The sequence below is a fragment of the Pezoporus flaviventris genome, unplaced genomic scaffold (assembly GCF_033815535.1).
Source record: "Pezoporus flaviventris isolate CSIRO_AGI_PZ_B2104156 unplaced genomic scaffold, CSIRO_AGI_Pfla_v1 ptg000034l, whole genome shotgun sequence".
Classification (NCBI taxonomy): domain Eukaryota; kingdom Metazoa; phylum Chordata; class Aves; order Psittaciformes; family Psittacidae; genus Pezoporus; species Pezoporus flaviventris.
In genome coordinates, this window is record NW_026892582.1 from 2,607,964 (window position 1) to 2,634,576 (window position 26,613).

The 26,613-nt window shown below is 51.7% G+C and overlaps 3 protein-coding genes across 15 annotated transcripts in view; 2 read left to right on the top strand and 1 right to left on the bottom strand.

The window, feature by feature from the left end:
* Nucleotides 1-2,053, top strand: part of SAP30BP (SAP30 binding protein) — a 31,547-nt gene extending 29,494 nt beyond the window's left edge. The window contains 2 exon segments of the mRNA XM_061461971.1: nucleotides 737-821; nucleotides 1,493-2,053. Coding sequence (XP_061317955.1) covers nucleotides 737-821; nucleotides 1,493-1,674 — 267 coding nt within the window. The 3' untranslated portion in view covers nucleotides 1,675-2,053.
* The window catches only part of ARHGAP44 (Rho GTPase activating protein 44), a 239,099-nt gene extending 219,111 nt beyond the window's left edge, over nucleotides 1-19,988 (bottom strand). Inside the window, exon 1 of the mRNA XM_061461997.1 lies at nucleotides 19,983-19,988. The gene's annotated coding sequence lies outside the window, so the exon portion shown is untranslated. The remainder of the gene's footprint in view (nucleotides 1-19,982) is intronic.
* Nucleotides 7,925-26,613, top strand: part of ITGB4 (integrin subunit beta 4) — a 30,198-nt gene continuing 11,509 nt past the window's right edge. For 7 of the 13 annotated variants that reach the window (XR_009744898.1, XM_061461979.1, XM_061461986.1 and 4 more), the window contains exons 1-25: nucleotides 10,418-10,574; nucleotides 14,552-14,643; nucleotides 15,035-15,120; nucleotides 15,629-15,730; nucleotides 16,171-16,375; nucleotides 16,900-16,996; nucleotides 17,428-17,599; nucleotides 18,519-18,782; nucleotides 19,165-19,254; nucleotides 19,420-19,542; nucleotides 19,685-19,852; nucleotides 20,142-20,218; nucleotides 20,396-20,607; nucleotides 20,895-20,998; nucleotides 21,160-21,258; nucleotides 21,933-22,059; nucleotides 22,201-22,320; nucleotides 22,861-22,967; nucleotides 23,291-23,324; nucleotides 23,771-23,959; nucleotides 24,480-24,583; nucleotides 25,016-25,074; nucleotides 25,731-25,754; nucleotides 25,900-26,048; nucleotides 26,129-26,308. Coding sequence is in view for 12 of the 13 variants with exons in the window: in XM_061461979.1 (XP_061317963.1) it covers nucleotides 10,570-10,574; nucleotides 14,552-14,643; nucleotides 15,035-15,120; nucleotides 15,629-15,730; nucleotides 16,171-16,375; nucleotides 16,900-16,996; nucleotides 17,428-17,599; nucleotides 18,519-18,782; nucleotides 19,165-19,254; nucleotides 19,420-19,542; nucleotides 19,685-19,852; nucleotides 20,142-20,218; nucleotides 20,396-20,607; nucleotides 20,895-20,998; nucleotides 21,160-21,258; nucleotides 21,933-22,059; nucleotides 22,201-22,320; nucleotides 22,861-22,967; nucleotides 23,291-23,324; nucleotides 23,771-23,959; nucleotides 24,480-24,583; nucleotides 25,016-25,074; nucleotides 25,731-25,754; nucleotides 25,900-26,048; nucleotides 26,129-26,308 (2,989 nt within the window). In the remaining variant the exon portion in view is untranslated. Of the gene's footprint in view, nucleotides 8,517-10,417; nucleotides 10,575-10,942; nucleotides 11,023-14,540; nucleotides 14,644-15,034; nucleotides 15,121-15,628; nucleotides 15,731-16,170; nucleotides 16,376-16,899; nucleotides 16,997-17,427; nucleotides 17,600-18,518; nucleotides 18,783-19,164; nucleotides 19,255-19,419; nucleotides 19,543-19,684; nucleotides 19,853-20,141; nucleotides 20,219-20,395; nucleotides 20,608-20,894; nucleotides 20,999-21,159; nucleotides 21,259-21,932; nucleotides 22,060-22,200; nucleotides 22,321-22,860; nucleotides 22,968-23,290; nucleotides 23,325-23,770; nucleotides 23,960-24,479; nucleotides 24,584-25,015; nucleotides 25,075-25,730; nucleotides 25,755-25,899; nucleotides 26,049-26,128; nucleotides 26,309-26,613 lie in introns of those variants that run through there. The other 6 variants (XM_061461991.1, XM_061461978.1, XM_061461983.1 and 3 more) reach the window with 5 other exon arrangements.

Sequence of the window (26,613 nt, forward strand, 5' to 3'; positions counted from 1 at the left end):
ACTTTCTCAGCCTGTCTCCATACAGGAGGTGCTCCAGTCCCCTGATCATCCTTGTGGCCTCCTCTGGACTTGTTCCAACAGTTCCATGTCCTTTTTATGTTGAGAACACCAGAACTGCACACAGTGCTCCAGGTGAGGTCTCACGAGAGCAGAGTAGAGGGGCAGGATCACCTCCTTCGACCTGCTGGTCACGCTCCTTTGATGCAGCCCAGGACATGGTTGGTTTTTGGGTTCAAGTGCACACTGAAGCCAGCTCATGTTAAGTTTCTCATCAACCAACTCCCCCAAGTCCTTCTCTGTAGGGCTGCTCTGAATCTGTTCTCCTCCTAACCTGTGTGTGGGAATGCCCTGACCCAGGTGTAGGATGTTGAACTTGGTGTGTTTCTTAAAAGCAAAAAAGAAGGGGAACTTTTAACTGTACAAACGCATTCTTTAATGACCAGGATCTTTCTGAGCTATGTTGAATTCCTATGCTTATAACAGATAAAAACCACACTTTTATTGTGTCTGACTTAGAGCTGGGTTGCAGGAATCTTGAATGATCCTGACTTCAGTACGTTTTGGCCTGCGGTCTACATCTTTCTTCCCGCATGACAGCTCAGAGGCCAATGTCCTACATAACATTAAAGCTGTTTTTTAAAAACAGAGTGGCAATGTAAGCTAATGAAAGACTGTGTATCTTAATGACTCGGTTTTTGTCTTTTACCTGTTCTCCTACTTGTCTCTCCCTTCCCAGATTGAATTTGTGACTGGCACTAAAAAGGGTACAACAACAAGCGCCACTTCTACAACCACCACAACAGCCAGTACCACTGTGGGAGGTAAAGAACAGATATGATTGTTCCTGTTAAGCTGTGGTACTGCCTGGATTAGTGCTTCCTGGAAAGCCTGAGGGCTCCTTATTATGTATATAATGCAAGAAAGTATTTCTTCAAGGGCTGATGGACTATCTTTTCTCTAGTCCATATATCCCATGGCTGTCCTCTGGAATGAAGGACTAGGGCCAGGTAGGATAGTGAAAAGATTTATTAGCAGGTCAAGAAACTTGCTGATACCCGTGGTTGTATTCTTGGGGCTGATACATCTCAAGATATTTGGAAAGACTGAAAATCATTCTCCTGCCTACCTCCTGCCTTTTAAACTGAGAGGAAAGGAGAAAAAATACCAGAGGCTGTTTAGTGTGTCCTGTGCCTGTACCTGAGCAACTGGGATACATGTGCTCTTTTAAAATTAAATATGCTTTGGGGCAGGGAGTAAACCTGGCTCTCATTTGGCTGGAGTTCAGGTGTAGAGTTTTTCTTTGGCTCTTGAGGTATAAATTTGTCTTCCCTCCTCAACATTTACTGCCAGTGAATGCTGAAATAAATGTGAGGGAAAGTTGTCTAGTCAAGCAGTGGTATGTTAAGGGTTGACAAGACAGGGTGTTAAGAAGGGATTGGTGACCTGTAACATAATGCTAATCCTCCCTTGCTTGATCTAATCAAATACACAGATGCCCAGAAGAGGAAGAGCAAGTGGGACTCAGCCATCCCTGTGACAACAATAGCTCAGCCCACCATTCTTACCACTACTGCAACACTGCCAGGTGTTGTCACAGTGACAACCAGCGCGAGTGGATCCAAAACTACAGTCATATCAGCTGTTGGAACCATTGTGAAAAAGGCAAAGCAATGACTGGTGTGCTGGGCCTGGATTTTTGGACTTAATTGTCATTGCTGTTCTTGGAGGGGAGGGGTGGCTTTTGCCTTTGGGAAAAGTTGACAAGATTCTTTGCAGCAGACCACAGTTCCCTTTGGAAGGAATGGGGGCAGGAGCAGGCATGCCAGCTGTGTGCCTACAGGAATGGACTGCTGCGGAAAATGCTTCTGCCTTTTCTTGCTGGGAGAAGAACTAGTCTGTGTGTGTTGTGCTGGATGAAGCTGGTATCTGGAGTCAGCCTTTTAAACTGCTGTGTTAGGGCCTTGCCCCACTTGTAAGTCTCGTTTATGGGGGGGGGGGGGGGGCAGGGAGGGGGAAGGGGCACAAAGCAAACTGTGTGCTAACTCAGTTCCAAGGGTCCATCTTCAGCTGTGTAGCAGAGACTTGAAGTGATCTACATCCGTGAATGTAGATTATTACAGTACTGTCATCTGTACCTGTGTGTGTGTCTGTGTAGATCTTGGTGCCACATGTTAAATAGTAACTGTTGAGGAAACTGTGCTGAAATAGTCCTGTGACAGTCTTGCAGGGATGGAGATGTCTGTGTAGAACCTGTAAGCTGCAGAGGTTCAATTTGTGAGCTCCTTTGCAAATACCTGTGCAGAAAAGACTTCCATTGCTACAGAAGGAGATTGGTCGGTGGATAAGAGGAGAGTGATCTTACTTGTGGTATTGTCCATCTTTATGCTAGATAGTGATGTACTGTGAAATGCACACATGGCAGTTACTGCTTGCTCCACTGTTGTGAAAGAAGTATTTTCAGTTGAAAATTTTATTGTATAAATCTTAACTATGTGGCAAAAAAAAAATAAATCTAAAAATGGAAGTCTGAAAAAAAAAAAACCAAACAAAAAAACAAACCCCCACACACCCAAACCTGGTGTTATTGATGTGTCTGTTTCTCATCTTGGTGGGATGCTTTCCACTAGAGCTGGTCCAGCCTGGCCTTGAACACTGCCGGGGATGGGGCAGCCACAAATTTTGTTGTGTTCTGGGCTACAGGTGAGTGTGTGATAGCTCCATGGGAGTGGGGATGGCAGGAAGGCTGCTTCACATCTTTTTCTAAACCTTGGACTCTGGGTGGGACAGGTGGGGAAGGACATTAAACTGATTCTGAATGAGATACTTTTGTTGTAGGTGTTGTTCTGCAATAGTTGGTAATTCAGCTGTTCTTACTACCTCGTTTGGTTCTTCACCCTGCCCCCCTATTTCTGCATGTTGAACAAATTGTAGCACTCCCACCTGGGCCTTCCATAAAACCATCACCTTTAGAGGCCCACCTCCTGAAAAGGAGCTCAACAGATGGGTGAAGGGGCTTGTTCCTTGTTTTGAGGTAGGAGAGGGGAGTAACTTGACTGGTTCAGTAGGTACAGAGAACCAGCTGCTCACCTGGCCTTTTTTTCTTTTTTGCAGTGATCGCTCCAGATTATTTCAGTGGACTCTAATTCTTAGACCATGGTTGTTCAAATTCAGCAGTTTTTCCCATTGTTTTAAATTAAATTTCTACCCCAAGCCTGTTGGGGATTTTTTTCCTGCATAAGTAGTAATGGGAAACACAGCTGGAGATCAGCAAAAGCTTCCTAGAATTCAGTGTTGCTTTTTCAGGGTTTATTTTATACCTTATGTTGCTCCTGATCTACATTTTGCATTTATAAAGCTTGTGACAGATTCCTGAACTCCATCATCTTCCTATGGAAGATGGTGACAGCTCCCAGTCTTCTATGTGGGGATTGTACTGTACTCCGCAGAGGAAGATACATCTCATCGCAACAGGTTGAGGTGTTTATTTCCTTACTTGGGAAGCAGCTTTTGGGGGTTTTCTTTAAAGGCCAAAGATACACTTGTGGGAAATGCAAGCCATTAGGGAGCTTTAAAGCTCCATAAGGTGACTGTCCTGTGTAGAATGTCTTGTACAGTTCCATCCTGTTTAAAAACATGCATGCTATAAATATCTGTTTTAAAGTCCTGTTGAGCTCTTGACATGTGGATGAAGGTACAACAGTAAAACTGCAGCAAAGTGGGCACCAGCTGCTGTGGTTTCTCTTGTGTGAGAGACCTCTGGCAAACTTTGGCCATGAGAAGGGTGACTGCAATTGTCTGCTCCTGTGAATAGGGGTGGGAGGTGTGTGTCTGGCCGCCTGGAACAGCTACTGTTGTTCCAGTGGGTATCCTTGATATATGTGCTGTCAGAAGATCTGAAGCTGAGTGAGATCACATATGTCATGGAGATGTGTACAGGTCACAGGAAGGCCCAGAGGTAGCAGCCAGTCCTGTGCCTCCCCTTCCTCTGTCCTGCCCATAACTGGAACTGCTGGTAAGGGCAGAATGGGGGAGTGTGTCAAGGCAGCGTTAGTTAACTGATCTTAAACATTTAACTACAGCAGCCACGGAACATCATTTAAATGAAGGTACCTTGCATCACACATCCTAGCATCTCACCCTTCCATGCACCTTCTTCTTTCTTGCACTGCACTATCCCTCGTCATTCCAAAGTTCTGGATTTCTTTGCAGACTTCATGACCAGAGCTAAGAAGTACTGCTCTTTTAGGTCCTACCTTGCTCCCTGCCTGCTGCTCTGGAGCTACAGAAAAATGATCAGCAGGACTTGGTGAGGATGCCCCATCCCTGACAGTGTTCAAGGCCGGGTTGGACACGGGCTTGGAGCAAGCTGCTCTAGTGGAAGGGGTCCCTGCCCACGGCAGGAGGTTGGAACTCGGTGAGCTTTAAGGTCCCTTAAACACAAGCCATTCTGTGATTCTATGGCACATGGAAGAATAAGGAGAAAAATCCCTAACCCAGCTCTGCTGAAGTGTGCTGAGCAGAGATGGCCATGAGGCACCCGGAGCAGCAGATTTCAAATTTCTGCAGTAATGGGCTTCTGCATGAGGGCAGGCTGAGTGATGCCACACTTTGGCAGTCAGCCCCTGAGCTCTCGCAGGAGAGTGTTCACTACCCGCAGTGCAGAGGGCAACTTGAAATGTGTGTGATTGGTTGGTTGGGGTTTTTCACTCCCTTTCAAGAAGCTGGAGTGGACATGCCAACCATTATGTAACAGGCTTGCAGCCAGTACAATAGCTTGCTGCTCTTGTTTATCTTGTGTGTTCCTTCCGGAAGTAATAGATGGATACACAGGTTGGAAACTCCAGTTCCAGCAAAAAGCCTCTTTCCTATCTCCGAGAAGGTGATTGCACTGGTTGCACTTGGCTGTGATCAGTCAGCACACCAGAGACACATGGAGGGAGCTCTAGGTGTGCAAGAATGTCCTGAGGGAAGAAGGATCCTTTCCTGCCCATGAAACCTCCAAGGGGAGGTTTGACTGGTTGGCTTGTTGGGAATCTGTATGGCTGGGATCGTAGCAGGGCCATGTGGCAGCTGCTTGGTGTTGAAGTGCCAGCTGCACTGCAACAGTGATTGCTCAGTCTGTGCCTGTTAGCAGTGCTGTAGATGTTCATTCTTGCCTCTCCTCCCACGGGGACGCTGACTGTACCCAGGAGGGTAAAACCAGCCCTATTTTCATTATTCCTTTGCCTGAGGATTACAGGCTCATGATCCTTGGAATCTTCTCTCTGCTTACTGCCTTTTTAAGCATGGGTGTCTCCTGGCTTGCGCAGGTTTCTCATAGCTGAAACTCCACATTCGATGTGTGCCTGTGCCAGGCCGGGCTGCACAGCAGAGGAGAGCTTCTATAATGAAATCACCTTTGGCAGGGCTGGTCCTGCTCTCACTCTCCCTTCTGAAGTCTTCTCCCGCCTCCATGCCCTGAGGTGTTGCTTTTCTTTCCCGTTTGCTTGTTGTGATTTGGAGATCTGCCCTCCTTTGATGCTGTGGTGAGAAGGGATTTTGTATGTTCAGGACTTGCTTTTATTTTATGTCTAGCTGTTGCTGTCTCCCCGAAAGAGTGGGTGGGGAAGGGCAGCCCTTGCCAGCCCCACCTCAGACCATAAAATGGGAGCACCTCAAGCTATGTTTTACTTGGATTGCTGCTCTACTGTTCTATGGGAGTTATTTACTCAGAGTACAAAAAATGAAAGAGAAGAAGTCTTCCTTGCCCAGCCTTTGGGTTGTACCGAGGCTTTGCGGAGGGCGCAGTGGGCTCCCGCAGGTGGAGGTGATGGTTTCAGCGACATCTGATTTGCTGACCCTGGCACAAGCTCCCTTCCAGCTCTTGGGCGTCACAGGGGACAAGAAGTTGCAGCTCCTGCGAAGCCCCTCAAACAGATCGTCCTTGTGATGTGCCCAGAAATTGATCCAAAGGCAGAGGCTGCTTGATCTTGTTGAACAGCGTGAACCAGGACAGCCCAGAGGCATTACCTCCAGAGAAAGAGACGCTGTGCAGTAGGGCTCTCCAAGACTGCCTAATGTTAAATAAGTTGCTATTGGGGTGTGAGATCTCTTCCTTCTGGGGTATGTTTACACCAGCACAGGCATGCATGACTCCCACAGAGCCGTTTTCCATCTCAAGCCTTGCCGAGTGCCACTGTTCCTCTGTTTATATTCAACTTCCTTCCTTTTGTTCTAAGCAGGAACCATGGACACTGATGACTTCCAACATTTCGTCCTTGTTTACTTGAAACTTGTCTTTGGCTGGGGCTGGCCTCCTCTCTGTTGCCAATAAACAGCAGAATACCAGAATTTCACAAGAAAAGGTTTTGCCTTTTCTCATGGAAGGCGTCTGTCTGTCTGTCCTCTACCAAGCTTGTTCTTCCTTCTTTGTAGGGAGAAAACGAGCCTGCCTTTTGGTGCAGTGACAAAAGGTGAAGTTACTGGTACTTTTAACCTCTCTTAGCTTTGCGTAACCGCTTGCAGTGGTTGCAGAGCACGACAAAGGTGAGAGCCCAACTCCTCTCCTGGTTTGTGTTTGCAGGCTCCTCAGGAGACCCTCACCCACATTACTGAATGGGGCCAACACAAACTGGGAGGAAAGGTGGGCTGTCTGCTGAAACCTGTCAGATGTAACACCAGCGTGCTTCCAGCCTTCTGACAGCTGGGTATGCCACTGAAGTAACCCTGCAGTAACTTACCTCTTGCTGCTGGCCCATCCCAGGGGAAAATAGGGATCAGTGATGTTCAGCAAAGAGGTTTTCCTTTAGGTGTGTGTTCCTGACAGGAGCATCCACTACAAAACAGACATATAGTTAATGTTGTCTTTGGGGAAAGGCTGAGGAAGAGAACATGGAAGCAGATTTCATCCTGCACTTTTAATTACTTGGGTAATTATATTAAGCACAACTTAGTGCAATAAATTATGTGCACATTAATGTACACTAATAGTATATTGTTAAGCACTCCTTAAATTTATGCCAGGTAGCAGGATATTGCCACTACACTGTACAGTGCAGCTATGGGATTATTTCTTTTAGCAGTGCGTCTTGTTACAGAATTCAGAAAGGGAATGAACAGGCTCCAGCAGTGGGATCTTGACTCTTAGCTGCTCAATGCAGACCTAGAAAAAGCCCCAGAGCCACCTCCAGGCAAACTGCAGTTGCAGGAGAGAAAGAAGAAAGGTTCTCTACAATTGGGTGTGGCATTTAAAAAAAGAATTAACCCTAAAATCACTTGTAATTATCAGTAATTGCCACTCAGACTGGTAGCCTCAGCAGAGAACACAGTAATTTACTGTGAGCCGCAGAGCAACTTCTTTTCACTCCCAGGTGGAGAATTTCTAGATCAGCAAATCACTGATTTATAGGTGTGATGTCCACCCCATCAGCGGCTGTGAGCTTTGCTTGTGCCATCTGCAGCAAAATCTGCTGCTGCTTCCTCTCTGCAGGCCCTATTCTCTGTTGTTTAAAACCACAAATTTATGGTCCAGCAGACAGCAAGTGCAAGGTATGGAACCAACACAAAAACTTGAGCATTTCAAGCATTCTTCTTCAACAGTGGAAACACTTTGGAGAAGCTCCCTGAAAGGCAACACATAAAACAACAATTTTTGTTTTTAAAGAGCTGGGCTGGGTCAGCCTGGAGAAGAGAAGGCTCCTGAAGGGGAGACCTGAGAGCAGCTCCAGTGCCTGAAGGGGCTGCAGGAAACCTGGAGAGGGGCTTGGGACAAGGGATGTAGGGACAGGCCAAGGGGAATGGCTTTAACCTGCCAGAGGGGAGACTGAGCTGAGCTCTTAGGCAGAAGCTCTTCCCTGTGAGGGTGCTGAGGTGCTGGCACAGGGTGCCCAGAGAAGCTGTGGCTGCCCCATCCCTGGCAGTGTTCAAGGCCAGGTTGGACACAGGGGCTTGGGGCAAGGTGCTCTAGTGGAAGGTGTCCCTGCCCATGGCAGGGGCTGGAGCTGGATGAGCTTTAAGGTCCCTTCCAAGGCAAACCAGGCTGGGATCCTGTGAAGTGAAACCTGTTATATTCTTATGACCACTTACTGATATTTTCTAAATCCTCTCTGCTTTGTTGCCTTAAAGATTGGTGGTAGAGCTGTCTTGATACCAGAAAAGTGCCTTTTATCAGCCCTGCAAATGTCTGCTTGAGTACAGGTCAGCTACAGGTCTCTGGGAAAATTCATGCTCTGTTCTGAGAGTTCTCTGAGGGGCTGGGGGAAATGTCTCTAAGAAGCTTGCAAAATGAGTATCCTGGGCTCTTCTGGCAGCACCTGTGGTGAGTAACCAGGCTGCTTGTGACAGCTGGAGATGTTGAGTGGAGCTGGTCCTGCCCTGCTGCTGCAGGGAGGAAGGGGAGAGAGATGGTGTCAGGCAGCCCTGGGGCAGTCAGAGTGTCTGTAGGTGACACCAGAGATACTTTGCAGCAGACATCTTCCATCTCAGGTGGAGAAAGGAGAACAGCCAGAAACCAAGGCCACTGAATACCATGGTGGAAGGTAGCTGCTCCCATGCTTTTCTGGTTGGCTCCAGGGTTCCTGATGGTTGTTTTTTGGTTTTTGTTTAGTTTTTTTGTGGGTTTTGTTTGTTTGGGTTTTAGTAATATGGTTCTTGCTTGTAACCTAAATTGGCTTCTTTTAACAGCTTTTTGTACAGCACCCCGGTGGTAGCAGAGGAGAGCTGTGGTGGAGGTAGGCTGGGGCTGATGTGAGCTCCTGGTGGACAGGACCATGTGGAGGAGCAAGGAAGGTGAGCAGACACAGTTGTGTGGTCTGTCTGCTCACGTCCCTGACCTGACGTGCTCCCGTGTGTGGACCCTCTGCCTTCAGCCCCTCACTAGTACCAGTCTGCTCTTTTCCAGCTGCCACTGCTGCAGCTTGAGCATTGGAACCTCATGTCCCAGCTCGCACACTGCAGGAAATGTCTGTTGGGGTTTAACAAAACCTGACAACAAACCCCCTTCATTTTCAGAATTTTTGTTTAAAGATAAAAAATTGCATCTCTAAAAGGGCCAGGATCATGTTGAGGGTGTGAAGTCAAGTGTTCAGAAACTGGGAAATACCGGAGTTATGCCTGAGCCATCCTCAGTTGTGCCCCTACCTGTTTCCCATTTGCTGCAGTTTTTAATGGCACAAGCACATCTTCCTTTTCCCTCAGGCTTAATCAGTTTACACATATGTATTTGAGCTTCATATTTCTTGTAGTGAAAGGAATCTTGCTCCTCACTTTCAGTGGAATCAGCACTTGGTCACCACCATCATGAAGTCGATCAGCAGCCTCTGTGGTGCTACACTGATAACAGAGGTAAAAATTGCCCTGCTTGTATTTTTAATCTCCAGCGCATGCAGGAAATATGTGAGCTTTTCATCTGGCTGTTGCTGTTGTCTGTGTTGAAGTGCAGGGAATGCAGTTTTCCTTGTGAGGATTTATCAGGAAGATAAAACACAGCCTCCGCTACTGCATCTACCAGGTATGTGTACCCTCTGCACCACAGGAGGTGTAGCTGAGCCATGACTAACCCCAGGTTCTAAAGCAAAAGGATGCTGCGAGGCAGAGCAAATAATCTCACCTGAACTCTAAACCCTGCTGCTCTTTGGCTGGGGAAGGGGTTTGGGATCCAGCCCAGCAGAAGGGCTGGGTGCAGTTGTGGGATTGCTGCTCCTTGGACCATGGTAGAATGCATTAGGGGCAGCTGTGGGTGGGTCTCACGGTGCTAGAAGGGGTTGCATTGACCCACAAGCCAGACCTATTGCAGATGTGGGGTGGACTGTTGTGCTTGTGCCCTGGGTAAAGCCAGATGTGGATCTGTCTTCTCTGCATTCACGGTACAGAGGCTGGGCTCCGGTGGTTGTCGTGGCAGGAATTTACCTGGTATTACAGCTAGGAGCTACCTGTGTGCGGGGTAACAGCCCCGCTCTTGCCAGAAGGAAACGTGGAGGAGAAACACCCGCAGACAGGCAAAGGCCAGCAGCTGACGCTGCCCGTACCCCACAACCACCCGCTCAGCCCTTTTCCTGTGGGACGGTGCTTGCGCAGAGGGAGGGTCTGGGCGGCTGCGCGGGCTGTGCCTGCCCATCCAGGTGTGCGAGGGAGGAATGCCAAGCCCTGAGTCACGGGCACCCCTTTCCTCCCCAGCTGGGATAAAGCTCGTCCTCACCTGCGCTCCGATCTCGCTTACTGCTGCTCCCACCTTTCCTCCCTGCCAGCCCGCGGGAGGGAGAGGCGGCAGCTCTGGAGGCGAGAGGAGCAAGAACGAAGTCGCTATTGGACTGGAGCAAGCAGAAGGCAGCGGGAGGCAGGCAGGATCGAGCTCTGCCGGCCTGGAGGCTGACATTCAAGCGGAAAAAAAAAGGGACAGAAAATAAAGACGAGGGGGGGGGGGAAATAAAAGAAGAAGAAGAAGAAAGAAAAGGCCAAGACTGGAAATCAAGTTGCAGCAGCAAAGCAGCACGTTCCCCCTCTGCCTTCAGAGGAATTTCTTGGCTTGGTGTGTGGGTGCCTGTTTTTCGGGCTGCAGCAGAGGATTTGGACACTGAGTCAGACTCGGCGCTAATGAGGTTTGTGGAATTAATTCATCCATGCTCTTTAGTGTCCAGCTTGCTTGAGTTTCACTGTGTTGATTAACCGAGGGATGAAATCGGGCACTGGAGGCTCCTTGTACGGGCAGGTAGGCAGGGCATGGAGTGAGGGGCTCAGCTCCCTGCTGGCTTGTTCCCCCTTTTTCCCCTGGATTTGGCTGTCAGACGCTGTCCTGTGCCCCTCAGCCCGCTGGAAGGGCAGTGCTGGAGATCGAGCCAGGCTTTGCAGGGCTGCATGGGCAGAGGCTGCCTCTGCAGACATTTGGGTGGGGGGCTGTGGAGCAGAGGGTGGGGGTACCATAGTGCGGTAAGGCAGAGCAGAGCCCTTTGGGGAGCCTTTGTTGCAGGTTTCAAAGGTTGCTGTCTCAGCCTGTCCTGCTTCCAGGGGAAAAGGCAGCATTGGAGCTGGCACCTTGCAAAAGCTTTCGTAAGTGGAACTGTGCAAAGGTGGCTCTGACCTGCTAAATCTACAGAGGTTCTTTTGCAGAACCTTTGTGAGGGGGGTGCAAGGACAGAGGGTGACCCTGGAGGAAAAGGCGACAGGGTATAGGTGGGCTGGTGGATCTAAAGTGTATGGGAGATAGGGAAATGTATGGAAAGATTGGTGTGAGGGAGCAGACCAGCACAGATTAGGTGGGGGAAAAGATGCATGAGAGGCACCCATGGAAGTGAGGGAGAAGAAAAGCATCTTGTCGGGGCCAAAGCAACAGAGAATGTGGTGGGAGCAGCAGGTGGGGGACAGGAGGGCCCCAGGGCTGTGCTGGCATGCAAGCAGGTCCCACAGGCAGAGTCCTGGACTTGCTGCCAGCCCCTCAGCGCTCCCCCTGCCCGAACCAGGGAGCAGAGATAAGACAAGGTATCACAGCTGGCACAGGGTGCTGTCAGCTGCTCCCTGGCTCCCAGCAGCTCCGTGTGGGTCCCCAGGCTGAGTCCTGCTGTTTTGTCTCTTGCTAGAGGATGCCAGGGGCTTTCTGAAGTCTGGAGCTTGACCAAAGGGCTGAGATCCCTTTCTTGCTGGAAACAGCAAACGGTGACACTTGCATGGAAGCTCCCGGCTGCTGAGGCCCACCTGGGGAAGGGGGGGATGGATGAGGGGGGGAGTCAAAATCAAAGACAAATATGAGCCTGTGTTTAAGCAAGGCTTTGATTGGCGAGTCAAGTTTTCGGTAGCCACCTGGGCAGCTGATCATTTTCAGGTTTCAGCACAGCCCCTGGCAGTTCTGTGCCGCTGCATGCGCTGGGGACGGAGCAGCCTGGGAAGGGAGAAAGCGTGAGCTGTGGTCCTGATCTGTGTCCCTGCAGCGTGCCAGGGGAGGAGAACTGAGTCCGCATGAGCCCTTGTGGCTGCCACAGCACTGTGGGACCAGGGCTCCCGGGGAGACACCCGGGTGCCCTTGTGCTTTACCGACATCACTATGAGCTCTCCCTCAGGACACCAAGCCCCGTGCTGAGGCTGATCATGGTGACCAGCGTGCTGAGAGCACCGTGATGCTCAAGCACACATGGGTGAACAGCTGCTCCTACAGGTGCCTCCCATCTACCAGGGTGTCAGTCCCATATGCAGCCTCAAAGCACTGCTGGGAAGCATGGGGGGTCTGAAGCCATAAAAAAGGCAATGCCCACCGGAGGGAGGAAAGGCTGCTCTGGGAGCTTTTTTTTTTTTTATTTTCCTTGCTTTCCCACTTCCATGTCCCCAACCTGCCAGGTGTCCCCCACATGGCAGCTGGGACAAGGCTCCTACCATGACTTCATGGCTCATCATAACCTGTTACTTGGTTCCACTCCCCAGTCCCCACCCCAGGGTGATGCCCAGTTTCAGCCTTGTCCTTCCCAGCATTGGGAAGGGGTGAGGATGGGACAGGGTCACTCCAACCCAGTCCTCCATCTCATTGCTCCAGTAGTTTCTCTGAAGCATCTGATGGTTTTGGGGGATGAGGTGCCCAGTGTGGGCTTCTCCAGGCTCAGGAGTTCCTGGGATCTTTCTGGAGCAGGTCTGTTGACTGTGCTGAGGTTGCAGGCAAAGGCTGGGGGAGCAGGAGGAGACCAGGATGCTGGAGTGGTGGTCTGGGATGGGGTCGGTTGTCTGTGTGCAGCCATGAGCTGCTCTGCTCTTTTTCCTGGCTTTGCACACTGAACAGCTTTTGTTGTTGTCAACATGAAAATCCAACCAAACACTGCAGCTTTTCAGCAGTGAAAGTGGTGTTTCCTCTTCCAGAGGACACTTCTGAAATCAAGGAATGTCCCTTGCAGGCTTCTGCACAAACACCGTGGGCTGCTTTCCTGCAGTGCTGCGTGGCAGCGGCAATGCTCTCTGAGCCACCAGTGCCCTGCCTGCCAGCAGCCGCCCAGCTCAACCCTCGGAGCTCGGCAACTCCCAGGGCAGCAGGACTTTAATATCGAGCTGAGGTTTATGGCCTTTTATCTCAGCACTTGAAAAGACGTGAGAGCAGTTCCTGTGTCCAAGGCCTAGGGTGTGCCCATCCATCCCCTGGTGACTCTTCCTTGACTCGTGGTTAAAGGAGGATGAATTAGGTCTTTGCTTTGAGGCCACCTTTGAAGGTGGCCGTATGGGCTGAGCAGTCTCTTCCCCCATACTCAATTCTCTCTTTGTGGCCTTTGCCCATGTTGGGAAATGGGATTTGCCGAGTGCCATGGGGATGTCTTGCTGTGTTTTTCCCTTGGTGGGGTCAAAGCACTTCCCTCCACTTTAATCTCACCCCTGATTTTATCTCCCCATGGCTCTGAGTTGTTGGTTACTGCAGCTGGCAGGGCTTACTGGGGTGGAGAAAGGGAAAAAGGGATTTCAAAATCCCCCAAATTGCTTCAAAATATCCCCATCCTCCAAAGGCCTCGTGTGACCCAGTGCTGTTGTGACTACAGCAGGTCTTTCCAGGGGTTTCCCTGGGCCCCAGGTCAGGCTGTTAGTAGCTGAGTCACCAAGTGACTGGACCGTGTGCTGGTGTCTGCCTGGGAACTCAGATGTCTTTACTGCACATGATACCCCTTTTCCCTTCCCTAAGTGATTTTCCCATTTTCTTCACTTATTTTAGTCAGGGCTTACACAGCAAGAAGCTATAAGACAATTACTTTGAATCTTACATTTCACACTTGCATCTTCCAGAAAGGAGGTGCTTTAGAGATGTATTTACACTGCGTTTTGTGCCTTGACGGCTCCTGTGACTTGCCAAGGTACCAAAGTCACTGTCTGGCACAGTAGCTGCAGAGCTCGAGTTCCATCTTTGTCTCTTTCGTTTACCATGTCCAAATGCTGATTTCTGGATGGCACTGAGTTTTCAAAGTCACATGTGGGTATAGGGGGAATGCTTCAGTGTTTACGATTTGGCCTTCGAATCCACACAGGGGGTCCTGCTGCCCTGGACAGGAGAGAGAGTAGCTGCTGGGCTCTCAAGACCATAGATTTGTTCAACAGCTCCAAGTCTGGCATTTTCCACACCTCACCCTCTATTTATTGTTGTTTCAACCATCCTGGAAACTCTTAGTACAATAGGAAATAGCAGAAGGGAGGGGTCTGTTTTGCTTTTGGACAATACAGACAGTCACTTTTTCCTCCTCTCATTTTTTTTTTCCTTAACCTGCTGGAAAAAGCAAGGTCTTGTCCTGGTTGGTGCTCCCACATGTGGATGGCACTGGGCTCCAGCCAGGAGCAGCCTGGGCTCTGGCTGACTGCATTGATCCTATCAATGCAGGCACCCTGGCTCTGGACACAGGGGTGCTGTGCTGTGGCACCTGCCCTGCCCCACTGCCGGGGACTTTGAGCCATTTGCCGATGCCTGAGCACAGGATGAACCACTCTTGGTTTTGCCTTCATGCCCTGCCCTGGTGAGGTCAGAGATTGCTTCCAGGCACCAGCTTGCAAGGGCTCTGCAGGAGCTGCCCTTATCTCCAGGACCATTTCTATCTTGGCTCTCCACAACATAATGATCCATGTGTTTTAGGAGGAAGAGGATGGATGTGCTGCCACGGATGTGTGCTGGGCTGCTCCTCCTGTCTCTGCTCTGTGCCACTGGCCTCTGCCAACGAAGCAAAAGTGAGTGCAGCAGTTGTATGACTGCCTGGGTGACTCTGGCTCATCCAGTTGCAACCCCTGCCACGGGCAGGGACACCTTCCACTAGAGCAGCTTGCTCCAAGCCCCTGTGTCCAGCCTGGCCCTGAACACTGCCAGGGATGGGGCAGCCACAGCTTCTCTGGGCACCCTGTGCCAGCTCCTCACCACCCTTATAAGACCAGTTGTGTGTTCTTCCTCCTGTTTTCTGTCTTCCCAGCATCTGGGGCCCCTCTCACTACCCCACTGCTGTTTTGTAGCCTGCTTCCACTAGCAAACCAGGCAGAAACTCCACTGACTCACCCAGGAACAAGATCGGCCTTCCTCATGCCCTCTCATGGTTTTCTCCATTCCTGACGCCCTGATCTTTCCCAGTAGGTAACCGCTGTGTGCTGTCGCGGGCAAAGAGCTGCACTGAGTGCATCCGAGTGGATAAGGACTGCTCCTTCTGCACTGATGAGGTAAGACCTTGCAGGAGAGCCCAAGGCTCCGCTTCCCACTCTGCTGATGGAGCGATCCCACCACCTCTAGTGGAAGCTGGGACAGGGACCCAAGAGCAGGGTCAGCTCCTGGCTGTTGCTTCTCTGCAAAGAGCTGATTCTGATGGGAAGTGCTGAAACATGGGCTTCCCTTGGCATGGAGAACTGGGAGGAAGGAGAGTCTGGGGCAAGCCTGCAGTAATGCAGGGTTTAGCAGAAAAGGCTGTGGTGTGCCAGATCTGAAATGGTGTGTGCAAGGGATAGAGGCAGAGTCTTATTTCAAACAAGCCAGCAACTCACTGATCATCACATTTCCCTGCTTCTGGGGGGACATTGGCTCTTCTGTGCTGGATCATCCCCTTACTCCTGCTCCCAGAGGTTCACTAATGCTCCCAGCAGAGGACCGTGTTTCCTGATAAGTGCCTTTTCCCCTTGCACGAGGGATTTGCTGCTTTCAGTGGCTGTGATGTTGTTCTTTCCCCATTGGCAGAGCTTTGAAGAGCCTCGTTGCAACTTGCGGGAGAACTTGCTGCGGTACGGCTGCAGGGAGGCCAGCATCGTGTACACCAGGGGCGAGATGCAGACCCAACAGGTGGGTGCTGGGGAGACAGCTGTTGCCCAGCTTCTCCTGAGGGGTCCCACCATTCCCAGTGTCCTTCAAGTCCTTCATCCTCCTATAGTCTTCAGCAGGAAGAATACAAAGTCCAGATCTCTCTTCACGTAGGGTGTACTCAAAAAAATGCTCTGCTTTTGTTAGCTGATGAACCTGTTAACAACAGACCTGATTGCTTAGGGCTGCATGGCTTTTCAGGCAAAACAGATGTAAGCAAAATGCCAAGGTCTAGAGGAGGTGCCCAGCTGGGCACGTGTGGACATGGGGGAGGCTGCCTTTGGTCCTCAGCTGTACATGAGGGAAGGGAGTGTGAACATCCTGCCTTTCCAGTGCCCAGATATCTCCCTGGTCCTTGACTTATCCTCATTGTATCTGCATAGGAAGTGGAGTCCATCCCCTTCACATCACTTTCTTCACAGAATTTCAGTATCAACACATCCCTGCAGAGAACCCAGGTGTCCCCACAGGGCATGTTCATGCGGCTGCGAGCTGGGGAGGAGATGAGCTTCAACATGGATGTCTTCCAGCCCTTGGAGAGCCCTGTGGATCTCTACATCCTCATGGACTTCTCCTACTCTATGTCTGATGATCTGGACAACCTCAAAAGCATGGGCCAAAACCTAGGTGAGACCAGAGCTGGAAGAATAGGGGAGCTAGCTTCTGTGCTGACGAAGGTAGGCAGCTCACTCCTGCCTGCAGTGAGGAGTTCTTACTAGCACCAGAGAAAGGGATGCAACTGGCAAAAAGCTGAGAAATGTCTGTTTCAATTAGAATTTCTGATTATTGCTGCTTTGGAGATGGGGAGGGGGGCTGTCTCTCCTGGTCATGCAGGGATCCTCATGCGTGATGCGCTCTCCTTTCAGCCCAGCATGGGGGCTGGTGCCCTGCGAAGTTGATCTGTGCAGTGGCTTTGGCATCTGAACTGGTAGGTATGGTTTGCACTATTGCAGAAGCTCCAGCCTTGGAAAGGGGGCTACCAAAGGTGGTATAGGTTACTACCGCAAAAAAGACAAGCCACAAGCCCAAAGAGCTTAGAAGCTGACAGTTTGGGAATCTAGACCTGACCAGTAGAGAAGATGCCCAGGAGCAGCAACCTCACATACACCTCTTTATTCACGTGTCTCCTCCTCTTTCCCTCCTCCTTCCAGCGGAGTTCCTGCAAGCCCTGACCTCCAATTACACCATTGGATTTGGCAAGTTTGTGGACAAAGTCTCATCCCCTCAGACAGATATGAGACCTGAGAAGTGAGTGAGGCCAATGGGTCCCTGGGATGGGAGCAGAGGGGAAGGCAGGCACCATATGTTTCTCCATGGCTTTCTCGACATGTCTGCGGTGCAAGAGCCTCCACTCATCTCTCTCCCTTCACTGCAAATGTCTCCCCTGGCCTCCCCACCTTTTGCTCAGGGCTTGCGTTAGCACCATGCCAGTGCCAGCGGTGTCCTCAGCTTTCAGACTCTGCCTGCTCTGCCACAACAGATTGAATGCCTCCTCCTCCATCTCTGCCCTCACCCATTCTACCTCTCAGTGCTTACGGTTGCCAACTGAAGTTAATGTCTTCCCTTGGGAAGACATGTCTTCCCAAGCCTCCAGGAGTCCCCACACACCCTTTCCTTTCACCCAAGCATCCCCTTGCTCCTGCCGGCTGCACAAACCCTACTCTCCCCTTCTCTCCTAGGCTCCGTGAACCCTGGAACAATGCTGATTCCCCCTTCTCCTTCAAGAATGTTATCCGTCTGACCAGCAATATCAACTACTTCAGCCAAGAGCTCAGGAAAGAGCGCATCTCCGGCAACCTTGATGCCCCTGAGGGTGGCTTTGATGCCATCTTGCAGACAGCTGTTTGCAAGGTGATGGTGGCGGGGGATTCAGGAGCCATGTGGGCAGGGGTCTGGTTTTAACCAGTGGATCTTCTTGATATTGGGTGATGAGCAAAAAGCAGTATGCTGGGCAGCTGACAAGAGAGCCAGGGATCCCGGGTTATATGTTCAGCTGGGAACCTGGGAGGTTGTATGTACATTCACAGCTATATGTCTTGCCCTCCCAGCCACATGTTTCTGGTGCCAAGCTGTTTTGCATTCCGAATTTTTCCTAGGTCTTAGACCATCTGCGTGTGTATCTCTAGTGTCTGATCCCCAGCACAGGAGCTGCTCGCTTTGTCCCCCTTTGTGCCTGTGGTGGTGAAACTCTGCTCCAAAGAAAACAGCCTGCTTGGGCTTCGCCATTTGGCGAATGATGAGCACAGCTCCAAACACATCCAGAAAAGCGTGGGTTTGCTCCCTGCACCAGGGGAGGTTTAGATTGGATATTAGGAAAAATTTCTTCACAGAAAGGATGCTCAGCCACTGGAAGAGGCTGCCCAGGCAGGGCTGCAGTCACCATCCCTGCAAGTGTTCACACACAGTGGAGACAAGGCCTCAGTGCCATGGGTTAGTGCTAGCCTTGGCAGTGTTGGGGTAATGTTTGGACCTGATGATCTTTAAGGTCTTTTCCAACCTAGCTGATTCTATGACTCTATGTATAGTACTGGCACAGAGCTGCTGGGAGACATCCTACACATTGGGGGTGCAGAAGGGGAAGTGGAGACCTGGACTTGGATTCCCAGAGCCCCATAGCTGGTTGCGTTAGCTGACAAGTGGAGGTGGTGCCTTGTCCCTTGGGTTTTCCAGCTCCTGCTAATGCTGGCCTGCCAGTGGCTGCAGATGCTGTGCAGTGGTTTGGGGAGACACAGAGATAAAGGTTCCTTCTCTCCTTCTCCCCTGGCTGTAGGATAAGATTGGCTGGAGGAAGGACAGCACTCACCTGCTTGTGTTCTCCACTGAATCTGCCTTTCATTATGAAGCTGATGGGACCAACGTCCTGGCAGGGATCCTGGCAAGAAATGATGAGCACTGTCACCTAGACACTGATGGCACCTACGTGTATGACACCAAACAGGATTACCCTTCGGTGCCCACCCTGGTGCGTCTGCTAGGCCAACACAACATCATCCCCATCTTCGCTGTCACCAACCACTCCTACAGCTACTATGAGGTGAGAAGACTGTGGCAGTGATGCCATGTGAGCTTATCTTTCCTCCAGTGCTATTGCTCTTCTGCCTGCAGCTCAGCTTTGAGGAGAAAGTGTTCTCCCATCTCTTGATACTTTGAAAGGGTGTCACAGTGTGTTAGGGGGCTGCTCTGGGCCATGGGAGGTCTCAGGGTGTATTATTGGGTACAGGAATCTGGGATCCTAGAGTTCTCTCCATGTTGATGTCTGTTTCTTGTAAAGCAATGGGGACACAGAGCTAGAGAGTAATTTATGTTGGAAAGGACCTTTGAGGTCTCTGGTCCAAACCCTGCTCAAAGCAGAGCCCACTTCACTGCTAGAGAAGGTTTCTCAAGGCCTTGGCTCAGGGGCTCCTGTCTCTCTGCAGAAGCTGCACAAGTATTTCCCCATCTCTGAGATTGGGGTGCTCCAGGAGGACTCTTCCAACATTGTGGAGCTGCTCCGCACAGCCTTTGAGGTAATGGTGCTCTCTGGGGCTTTGCTCTCACTCCCAGGGAAGGCAGAAGGGGGGGCACCTCCTGCCCAGGAAAGCAGGCAGGATGCAGCCCCTCTTGGGCAGGACATGGTGTGGTTGCAGGTGTACTGCTGAACATCACTGTTGTGGTTATCTTCTGCCACCCAGCGCATCCGCACCAAGATGGATATCCGGGCTGACTTTGTCCCCAAAGCCATGAAGACAGAGTTCACCTCCTTGATGTACAAAAAGACAGAATCTGGCTCCTTCCACATCACCCGTGGGGAGGTGGTAAGTCTTTGAATGGCCCTTCAGGGAAGGCATGTGTGAGCGACTGAGCTGCATCCCTCCTTCCTTCCTCACCTGGGGTCGGTCTGGCTATGCTGTGGTCCAGCAGAGCTGGTTCACCCCTGTGGTGTGTCCCTTCCCTCAGGGCAAATTCAATGTGCGTGTGAAGGCGCTCGAGTATGTTGGCGGGCAGCATGTCTGCAGTCTCCCTGAGAGAGACCGGCAGGGAGTCATCCAAGTGAAACCCACGTCCCTGAGTGACAGCCTCAAAGTCACAGCCTCTGTCATCTGTGACGTGTGCCCCTGTGAACAGGTACATGGTGGGGAGGGGTATTACAGACAGATGTCCTCCTCCTGGGCAGCCTGGGGAGGGAATGCATGGCTGGCACGTGTGGGTCCTGTTTGCCCCCTCACTGTTGCTCAGCAGAGGCTCAACCTGGCCAAGGAGATCTTCGTCACCGCACCAAGCTGGGCATGTTGTCTTATAGCAGAGCTCGGCCTTGTGGGCAAAACTTTGCTCCAAATCTGCCTTTCTAATTCCTGAAATAGTCTTGGGAGCAGCTGAGCCCATTTGGCAGTGTCCATTCTGTCTTCTCTCACAGCAACAAGAGTTTAACTCACCCATGTGCAGCTTTCATGGGGACTTTGTTTGTGGACAGTGCATCTGCCATCCTGGCTGGTAAGGACTTTGTCCAGTTCCATACACACACACACACACACACAGCCCCCCCCCGGGTTCCTGCTGGTTGCTTCTGGGGATCCCCAGTGACATGGTCATGCTCTGGGTATCCTGCTCAGGACCCTGCTGTCCTGTGCTCTGCTCCTGCTTCTCTCAGCACGATCTCTTCCCCACCAGGCGAGGGGACACATGTGACTGCTCCCCAGCATCCTCACCTAACAATGAAGTCTGCATCCTCCCTGGGGACGTGGAGCCATGCTCGGGCCGGGGCGAGTGCCTGTGTGGGAAGTGCCAGTGCTACTCCGAGGACCTGATGCAGCGCTTCGATGGGGCGTTCTGCCAGTACGACGTCCTGCAGTGCCCACGCACCTCCGGCTTCCTCTGCAATGGTGAGGGCAGCCCCACCGCCCTCGGGAGCTCCCCACCCTGCAATGTGCCATGTCCTGCTCTGTCCTGGTAGCATAGGCGGGGTGTCCCTGGGTTGGTGGCACTGGCACGGAGGGGTTGAGTGACCAGCGATGGGCTGTGGGGACTCTGTGCTTGCAAACGTGCAGGGAGGGTGCACTGGAGCCTGTTTGCATCCCCTTTGTACCCCAATGAAGGCAGGAGAGCTGCAGGCAGGGCTGGGGGAACAGCATAGCTTTGACCCTGGGCAATTCCTCCTCTTGCATGGCAGATCGTGGCCGCTGCTCCAAGGGTGCATGTGTGTGTGAGAGCGGCTGGGAGGGGCCAGGCTGCGAATGCCCCATGAGCAACGACACCTGCATCGACAGTAGAGGGGTAGGTGCTGCCCTGCCAGCACGGGGCCAGTAAGACCAGCCAGGGCTGCAGCAAACTGCCCTGATGCCCAGGGCCACTGGGAGCTGGCACCCTGCTGACCCCCAGTGCGCTGCACATCTGCAGTTGCTCTTGGTCCCTGATTGTCCCCTCTTCCCTCCCAGGGTATTTGCAATAACCATGGGAGATGTGAATGTGGCAGATGCATCTGTGACAAGGCTTCGTTGTACACCAGCTCCACCTGCGAAATCAGCTACTCCCTGGTGAGGCTCAGCCTGGGATCCCTCTGTGTTTATCACTTCTCCTGTGCAACGCTCTAGGGAAGGAAGGCAAAGCAGACATGAAGGCTCATCTTGGTCAGGAACAAAATCCTGAGGAGGGGTTAGTCTTTCCTGTCCTGCCTTTGGTGGCCAGGAAGGGTCTACTATGGGAGCTGCTTTGTAGCTGTGGGCTTGCTTTGCCCGCAGTTTGCTGTTCACCAACAGCAACTCTTGAATGCCTGTTTATCTGCACACTGGTGAAGGGCAGAGGTTTGAAGCTCAGCTCCTGGCTTGTTCCAGTTTGCCCCAAGACTGTAAAAAAACCCCACATTTCATGGTTTGTTTCCTCTGTTTCCCCGTTGACAAATGCAGGCCAATCCCACAGTGGGACTGGAGAAAGCTGGCTTAGTCATATTTTGGAAAGGCTACCTAAAACCCTTGGAGAAGATCTAATCACTACCCAATGCCAGCTGTCGGTATAAGAGATTTTGGAGCTACTGTGCTAGGCTCCTGGGCTTATAAATCCTTCATTTACTGCATGTTCACTGTGATTCTTCTTTTTGCCCTTGCCCTGGCACCGGGGTGAGGATGCAGTGTTGCCTCTCCAGCTCTGCCTTTTGGAGACGGTGTCCTCCCTTGGGCTATCTCCTGACTATCCAACTTTGGTCTTTGCCCAGGGCTTTCAGGCTGTGTGTGAGAGCATCCGGGACTGTGTTCGCTGCCAGGCCTGGGGAACAGGCAATACAAAAGGGAACTGCAGCACGTGCCACCTCCAGCTCCAGATGGTGGAAGAGCTAAAGAAAGGTATCAGGCAAAGCAAGCTGGGTGCAGATACACGTGGTGTGTCTCCTGTGGGCCCTGCCCCATATGTGTGAGCATGTGGGGCAGCTCCCTAAGCTTTGCCTGGTCCTGATGACTCTGCGACCATTTCCCCTCCCTCTACAGAGGAGGCCAGTGAATACTGCTCATTCCAGGATGAGGAGGATGATTGCACATATCACTACACCCTGGAGGGAGATCCCAACGTCCTCCCCAACACCACTGTCCGTGTCCAGAAGAAAAAAGGTGAGAGGGGACCTGTCGGAAGGGATGTCCACTCTAGGGTCTGATTCAACAGTGACCTGCTCCACAGCAACTCTGATCCCTGCTTCGTCCCTTTGCTGTGCCCTGGGCAGGCTCAGCTTCAGGTAGTATGTCCCTGCCCACCTTCCTGGCTCTCACGTGAACTGCAGGGAGTGGAGTGCAGCATCTACAAAGACCAGCACCTTTAGACATCGATGCCTTTTCACTGGTAGCATGGGCAGGGATTGATGTGAGAAGCTGAATAGCCCCTTGAGATGGCTGGATGTGAGCAGAGAGGTGGGATAGCTGGCAGAGGAGAGATTGGGATGAGCTCTTAGGCACAAGTTCTCTGTGATGGTGGTGAGGCACTGCACAGGGTGCCCAGAGTTCTCCCTGAACAGCACTTTTCATTGTGAGCATTAAGTGAGTGCTTAACCAGGCTGCTCCAGCCCTCAGACAGCTGTAGTCCAGCCTTTCCCCTCTGTCCCTGCCTCCCCAGTCCCTCCTTGCACACCCCAGGTGTGACGTTGCTGTCACTTGCAGAGTGCCCACCGGGGAACTTCCTCTGGCTCATCCCACTGCTCATCTTCCTCATCCTGCTCCTGGGGCTGCTGCTGCTGCTCTGCTGGAAGTTCTGTGCCTGCTGCAAGGTGAGGGCCTCAGACATTTGTCCCAGCTTTGGGAAAGCACCACATAAGGGCCAAAACATCACGAATTTCCAGAACCAACCCAGCCTCCAGCATGACCACATTGACAGGGGCTGAGTCCCAGTGTTATCCAGCACCTCTGCAGTTGCTGACACAAGCTGTGGTGGGATTTCCCATGCCTAAGGGATATATGGCTACAACCAGATTCCAGAGCTCCATCCATCTGTTTCCCACCCATCCCTGCTGATGGGAATCCTCCCAGCTGAAGATGTGGGGTTTTTGCTCTTGGCCACACAGTGATTGTGTCTTTGGCATTTGTTTTCTAGGCTTGCCTAGGCCTGCTTCCCTGCTGTGCACAAGGTACCAACCCTTTGAACTGGGGGAAGAGGGATCTGTGGTGTTCACTGTCTTCCTGGATTGGGGATGGTGCTGGGATAAGTATCAATCCTCCTCTTCTCTGAGTTGGAGAGGTGGATCTGGGGAAAAGCTCCTGGCAGAGAGCCTGAGCCAAGGAGCCATTGAGCTGCTGCTCCACTGCTCCTTCTTGCCCCGCAGCCTGGTGTGCCCTACTGGGAATCCCGTTGCTGGCTCTCCCCTGAACAGTATCCCTTGTAATACCTAGCTGGTGTTCTCCACACTCATGGACACCCCTTGCCCTCTCCACTGCACTCCACTCTGGCATCCCAACACCTTTGGCATGGTGGAAGCCGTAACGACTCCCCAGAGCAACATCTCTGGTGTTGGGAAGCTGATGGCTGGCATTGTCCCAGTCTGCCCAGACTCTGACCTTGCCCCTGGCTCTGCAGGTCGCACTGTTGGCTTCAAGGAGGACCACTACATGCTTCGCCACAGCCTCATGTCCTCTGACCACCTGGACACCCCCATGGTCCGCAGCGGGTCCCTCAAGGGTTGCGACACAGTCCGCTGGAAGATCAACAACAATGTTCATAAACAGGGCTTCACCTCCCTCGCTGCCGCCAACCCCAAAGATCTCAGTGAGTGCCACAGCTGAGGAATAGTGCATGGAGATGGGGGTGCCACAAAGGACAAGAACCCTTGGTGGTGACCCCAGGTTTAGCAGCCAAGGCATTACCTCCAAGCCCAAGTGCAAAGAGGTTCTTCCTATATCTGCTTCCATCCTGTGGGAAGCTGAGCAGCACATTCCTGTGTCTAGCCTTGTAGCAGAGCAGGTGGTAGCCTTGAAGACCTCCTGACAGCCTGGCTGCATGGTGGATGTAGCCTGCATGTGTCTTACTCTAATTAGCTCAATGACCCAGCCTTGATTTCGCTGCTTCATCAGTCCAGAGCCACCACTGGACACTGTTCCTTTGCTGAATCTGGCAGAGAGCTTCCCAGTTAGCCCTCCAGTTCTTGGAGGGGTTTCTCTGCTGCATACTAGCAATATGAGATCTGGATACTGAGCATCAATGTGTGTTCTCATGCTTCCAACTTTTGGCTGGGTCGTTTCTCTGACCCAGGAAGGAAGGAGTTTGACTTGGGAATTTCTCTTTCCAGTTCCCTATGGGCTGTCTCTGAGGCTGACCCGGCTTTTCACGCAGAACCTGCTGAAGCCGGACACTCGAGAGTGTGAGCAGCTGCACAAGGAAGTGGAGGAGAACGTACGAGCTGGGCATGAGGGGGCTTGGGGTGGCACTGGGGCACAGCCATGATGCTGTCTATCTGCAATGCTGAGGAAGGAGGAGTGCTCCTTCCCTGTGAACCCAGATAGCACTTGAAAAAAGCAGTGTTTCTTCTTTCTGAAAGAAAGGACAATTTTTAAGATCACAATTGTGAGAAATATCAAAAGCATCTCATGAGAATTGCAGTTTGCTTCAGAACACGTGTTTTGAAGCTCCTGTTTGGCTTCAGTTCGAAGCTTCTTGCCATGTTCTGGGGAGAAACCATGTATTGGTCTGCCTGGTGTGGCAGGGTGAGAGGGAAGGACCTGGGAGGGACCCGGCTCTTGTGTTTGCTGGCAGCAGCTTCTGCTTGCTGAACACATCCCTGTTCAGCAAGGGGTATGTTGTGAAAGTCCCTTTTGCTCCTTGCAGTTGAACGAGGTTTTCAAGCACATCCCCGGCTGCCACAAGCTCCAGCAGACCAAGTTCAGGTGAGTCACAAGGGGAGAAATCTTCTTTGGGGCAAGGTTCCTCCAGGGCCCTGCTGATGAGGGAGTGGACCAGGGGGCTGGGTGTGAAATTTGGGATGCTGGGTGGGAGCATGGGCTGTGAGACACCCCCAGCACAAGCAGGAGCCCGGTGCAGTGCAGTGCATCCAGGCCTGCAGAGCAGAGCCCACCCATCTCTACAGGTGGTCTCAGCTGCATCTGGCTTTGGACCTGAGACTCCTACAGCCAAGGACAAATCCTGGTCACATAGTTCTTAATAGGAGAATTCCCATTGACTTCAAAAGTTTCAACACTATACAGAGTTCCAAGTGCCTGGTGCAGAACAGAGGAGTCTGGGGATGCTGGCACTGAGTGGGGAGTGTTATTCCCTCCCCACAGCTCTGATATGTGATCTTCCCTTTGGGCACATTCCTCATCGCATTAGGAAACCCAGGGCTGAAGGGAGCAGCCAGGCAGGAGGAAACATGTGATAGGGCCATGGGCTCTGCAGGCTGGGATGGCACCCTCAGGGCAGCTGCTGCAGCTCAGACCTGCCCGGGGCCTGATTCTCTGATTCACACCCAGCTTTGTGTCCACAAATGCATTAGTCACTCTGATTGCTGGTTGTTGTTTGTTTGTTTTTTTTTTTCTCCTCCCAGGTTACAGCCCAATTCCGGGAAAAGGTAAGAGAAATTTGCAGCCCTCCCCTGTGCTGTTCCTCCCTCTTCATCCACACACACTTGTACTCACTAGCCCCATCAGCTGCTACATGAGATGAGCAACCCTAGCGTCAGCTCTTACCTGGCTCTCTCTTCCTACTGGTCAAAGGCAGGACCACACCATTGTGGACACAGTGCTCACTGCCCCTCGCTCAGCCAAACCAGAGATCATCAAAGTGATGGAAAAGCATGTTTCCCATGAGGCTTTCAATGACCTGAAGGTTTCACCAGGTTATTACACCGTGACCTCAGATCAAGGTAGGGAGCAGGGCCCAGTGCTGCCTCCTAGCTGGGCAAGGAGAGGCGTTTCCCACGGCTCACGGTTGCCCTTCCCACAGATGCTCACGGGATGGTGGAGTTCCAAGAGGCTGTGGAGCTGGTGGATGTGCGTGTCCCACTCTTCATTAGGGAGGATGATGATGATGAGAAGCAGCTGCAGGTGGAGGCCATTGATGTCCCTACTGGCATTGCAGAGATTGGACGCAGGATTGTCAGCATCACCATCATCAAAGAACAAGGTGAAGTGCTGTGACTGTGGCACGAGATGCAGTCTGCTTGTGTTTGGGTGTCCTATGTCCCGATGTATTCATGGTTTCTAAGGCTCAGCCTGTGTATCTGAGCTTCCCCCCCAATCACAGACCAGAGATTTACTTGGTGACTCCTATCTTAACTCACCTGGATCTAAACTAGAGCATCTTTTAAAGCATCCAAAGGAGGGTTGTCATCCCTGGTGACAGAGACTTAAACATTTGACCATCACAAGTTTAGATGCTACAATTCCATGGAAGATCTAGGGTTGACCTAGATGGAGTCTCTACTAGTC